General features: G+C 38.0%; 1 protein-coding gene across 1 annotated transcript in view; it reads left to right on the top strand.

Moving 5' to 3' along the window:
• Positions 1 to 4,709, top strand: part of LOC102588948 (K(+) efflux antiporter 3, chloroplastic) — a 46,591-nt gene that overhangs the window by 6,050 nt on the left and 35,832 nt on the right. Inside the window, exon 4 of the mRNA XM_006359304.2 lies at positions 1,423 to 1,503. Within this exon, the coding sequence (XP_006359366.1) occupies positions 1,423 to 1,503 (81 nt within the window). The remainder of the gene's footprint in view (positions 1 to 1,422; positions 1,504 to 4,709) is intronic.

The raw sequence follows: 4,709 nt of genomic DNA on the forward strand, positions 1-4,709 counted from the left end.
GATGGGGGAATGGAAGTGATATCATATGTTGTGTTGTTTAACTTAAAACTTTTTTGTGTGCATTGATGTTCTGGTGAGTTGAAGATGTAGTTAATTCCTGTATTTATGCCTAAAAATGATACGTTACTAGCTCTAGTCTAGTGGTAAGAGGCGCAACTTGTGATGTTTGGGTCAAGCGCAGTTAAAATCCAGATATTTATGTGGAGAAGGGTAGAGGGTGAACCCATTATCCATCGAGTTTCGAACCGTGAACCACTTGGCCCGGGGAGATTGTTTTATACATAACTTAATCATGAAAATGAAAGGCTGACATTGCGATTGTTTTCTAAGGTAGGACTATTTTTCAGGATAAGGAAGGCAAAAGAATAAATATGAGAAAGCTTTATTCTTAGAACTTAGCTTTTAATTAATACCAATATTTCAATGGAAACAAAACCGAAGTAATTGATTTTTGAAAAGGTTCTAAGTTTATTTTTACCATTCCAAGCTATTGATGGTTAATGTTTCAAAGTCCTTTTAACAAGTTACAGTAGGACTGAAATCAAGTAACAGAAACATGTTTTATATGGAACTTTATCATGAAAATTCACGACTGATATCACAACGGTTTGCTGCAGTAAGTATATTTTGCTGGATAAGGAAGCCAAAAGAAGAATAGACAGCCTTGTGCTTTCTTTTGAGGAGGATAAAAAAGTTTTATGCTTATTTTTCAGGATAGAACTTAGATTTTAATTAAACGCAACGTTTCAATGGAAACAAAAGCCTAGTAATTGATATTTCAGAAGGTTTCTACGTTTGCTTTCACCCCAAGTTATGTCACTTCAAACTTTGTTTTACTTGATAAAAAAAATGTTACTTTAAACTTGCTATATCTTAAATGGGGGAATATGCTCTGCTGTTCCATCTGGTAGAATGGAAATGTTGCTCCTTCATTTCTTTCACATCACAGGATTACAAGTTCAATTTTTTGATTAAAAAATTCTCGCTTCTCCTGTTTTTGTAATATGATGTGATGGATTCCCTCTTTATCTTTCTAGCTGGATCCCCTGTTTATTTAGAGGATAATACCTAACTTAAGATTCCTGACTTGATTAAAAAATTATTCTTAAGTAGAGATGTGTTTTTCAGTAACTGGAATCCTCTGATCCAACAACATATAGTGTGATTAGTTTCGTAAAGAAATATAATGATGATTAGTATACCTAAGAAGCTTAAAGGTCAGTATGCTTTGTGGATTGTTGCATTGTTATAAATTTCTAGGAAGTCTTATCTAGAGAATCAAGATCTTAATCTGTTTTAATACCCTATTTTTCTAATCAAGCATTTAATATAATATTAAACATTTCTTCTCTTGTATCCTTGGTTTTGTTTGTTAAGAATGTTGCAAGGTTGAATCTGACTCAAGGAAATATCTTTTTACAGCTTTTTGAAATGGGATTAGAGCTTTCACTTGCACGCTTGAAAGCGCTTGCAAAGTTTGCTTTTGGCATGGGACTGACTCAGGTATTTTCTGGAAAATAAAAATAAAAATGAATCGCGCCTTCTAATAGATTACTAAAATTCTACATGCCATGGAAAAAGACACAATTACCATTTTCAAAAATAAAATAAAATTCTATGTGCCATGGAAAAAGACCTTCTATTGTTTCAGCAACAGACATTTATATTAAATTCCTGTTAAGAAGTTGCAATGGTGCTTCATTATGCTTTTTTAGATAAATGTAAGAGGGACAATCTTGTGCTTGAAGACAATGCACCTCCCTCTTGAGATATTTATAACTGTTATTGTCTGCAGTTTTAGGAATTATTATGTGGGATATGTCTCTACATAGTATAGAAGTTGATTCTCTGCTTTTGGAACCATTTCATGGCCTTTAGGAGTTTGGACTCCATTGTGTTGACTAAGTGGGGTTTGGGTCATTCTGTCAATGGAGTTACCACTAAATATGGTACTCATTTACCTTATCTTCCTATTCTATCTTATTATTGTTAGAATAGGAATAGGTTTATACAATCCTATTAGAATAGGAATAGGTTTATACAATCCTATTAGAATAGGAAGAGGAAAATTTTGAAATGCTCTCAGGCACAGTTCCCAAACACTCTCTCTCTCCTACTTCCTAGGAGAGAGAGAAACTCTCTTTCCGGTGGGTCACCTGAGAACCACCAACTTTCTTCCCCTTTCTCCAGCTATCTCCTGATACGATCGTTTTTCTCTCCATCCTTAGCATTCAATCAAGAGGAGTAAACACAGGATCTAGAAAGTTTATTTTCAACCGATATGGATAATTTCATTTATTTTGCAGTTGGTTTCAAATCGTTCGATATAGAAAGGTTATCAGGGACCTCTGGTATATGGTTTGAGTGGACAGAGAGAAGCAGGAAAGCAGTCACGAGGACAACTTTCAACAAAGGATCCATGGAATGGATAGTAAGGGTTCTCAAGGAGGCTTCCCAAACTAAAGGGAACTCAGTTCGTAGGTGGAGGAAAACAGATGATATAGCTGAGATCTTTGGTGCTCGTAACTATAATAAGTATGGGAGGTACATCAGTTTGATAAGTGTAAGGGTAGAAGAAGATCAGTTCTCATCATCCTTTAAAGGGGCTTGAAGATATTAAGGTTTTGGCTGAGAATTTCATCTTAGCAATGAAGAACTGGGAACTTTCCTCCAAGGCGACATACGAAAGAAGAGAAGAAGGCCCAAGTGTAGAGGAAACCTCACACACGCACGCACAGTTGAAGAATAACGACCCACATAGACAGACACAAGGGGAATCCACGAATACAGCTGCCAACCAAGCTGAGTCGAGAGAAGCAGAGCTACAAATTCAACAGATACACCAACCAGAACCAGTTGACATGCTGAATCCAATAGAACCCGAGGTGATCAAGACAGAGGCATCTAATTGGGTGTATTCTCATATTCTGGAGTTGAGTAATACCTATGGGGTAGCCTTCGAGGGTTTTGAAAGTGAAACTCTGGAGCTCCTCATGAGAATTGATGAAAGGAAGATGGAAATTGACAAAACGAAACAGCCGAAGGAAACCACAACTCCAAAAAGCAGAGGCAGAGGGAAAAATGAATTAAAAAACCTTCAGTCTAGTCTTAATAAGGAAGTGGAAGGGGTAAGGAACAGGGGGAGGAATCTATGCTTAACTTTTAAATGAAGGTCAAGATCTTAACATGGAATGTTAGGGGTCTTAACAATGAGGCATCAAAAAACTTAGTTAAGACCTGCCTACAGAAATGGAAGGCTGACGTGATATGTTTACAGGAGACTAAGGTAAACAAGGGAGTAGAAAGAGTGGCATTCCAATTATGGCCAAGTAGATGGATGAGGTGTGGTTTTATGGTAGCAGATGGTAGCAAAGGGGGTATCCTCTTAATGTGGGACAGTAGGGTGTGGAAGGGTTCAAAAGTAGAGGAAGGTAACTTCTCAATCACATATAAATTTGAAGCGCTGCAAGATTCTTTTTGTTGGACCTTTACTGGTGTCTATGCTCCTCATACCAGGAAGGAAAAGCTCGAATGTTGGGAGGAAATGGCTGCAATGAAGGGACTGTCCGAAGGGCCATGGGTAACAGGGGGAGATTTTAATACAGTCAGACATATGTTGGAAAGAAGGGGATGCTCTAGAACAACTAACATTATGGCTGATTTCTCCAAATGGATTGAAGATCTTGAATTACATGACCCTATTCTAATCGGAGGTAAATACACTTGGGTTAGGGGACTAAACCATCAAAGTAATGCAAGGCTAGACAGATTCTTATACTCAACGGAATGGGAGGAAAGCTTCAAGAATATCAGACAAAGGATCATGCCCAGAGTAACCTCAGACCACAACCCTATCCTTTTGGAGTGCGGAGACTGGGAAAAAAGGAATTCTTATTTTAAATTTGAAAATTGGTGGCTTAAGGTCGAGGGTTTTAATGAACCGGTCCAGGAATGGTGGAATGGCTTCACAGTTGTAGGGTGCCCTGATTATAAATTATGTACTAAACTGAAATTGCTGAAACAGAAACTGAAAGATTGGAATAGGAACACATTTTCTGAAATGACTAACAGGAAAAACAACCTACTTGAAGAACTGGTTGTTCTTGACAGAGCACAAGAAGACAGAGAATTATCCGAAGAAGAGTTGATGGTTAGGGCAACAATACTGGTCGAACTTGAAGTACTGGCCAATCATGATGAAGAGAGATGGAGACAAAAATCTAGAGCACTTTGGCTAAAAGAAGGGGATAAGAACACCAGGTTCTTTCAGAGATTAGCAACAGCACACAGAAGGTACAACACAATTGATAGGCTGGTTGTAAGGGGGGAAGAGATGCAAGAACCTGATGAAATCAAAAGTGCTATGATAGAGTTCTATTCCAATCTTTACACTGAGAATGAGTCATGGAGACCTACTTTTGATTTGACAGGCTGTCCTATGGTCACCAATGAGGAGAATGAATGGCTTCAGAGACCATTTACAGAAACAGAAGTGTTGCAAACTATCCAACAGTGTGATGGAGACAAAGCCCCTGGTCCTGATGGTTACACCTTGAAATTTTTCAAGGCATGCTGGGAGATCTTGAAGGAGGACCTGATGCAGACTATCCATAATTTCCACCAGAGGGGAGTCTTTGAAAAATCTTTCAATGCCACCCTTGTAGCATTGATCCCAAAGAAGCCTGGAGCTGTTGAGCTTAAGGATTTCA

Source organism: Solanum tuberosum, unplaced genomic scaffold, assembly GCF_000226075.1.
Source record: "Solanum tuberosum cultivar DM 1-3 516 R44 unplaced genomic scaffold, SolTub_3.0 scf00291, whole genome shotgun sequence".
In the NCBI taxonomy this organism is placed as follows: domain Eukaryota; kingdom Viridiplantae; phylum Streptophyta; class Magnoliopsida; order Solanales; family Solanaceae; genus Solanum; species Solanum tuberosum.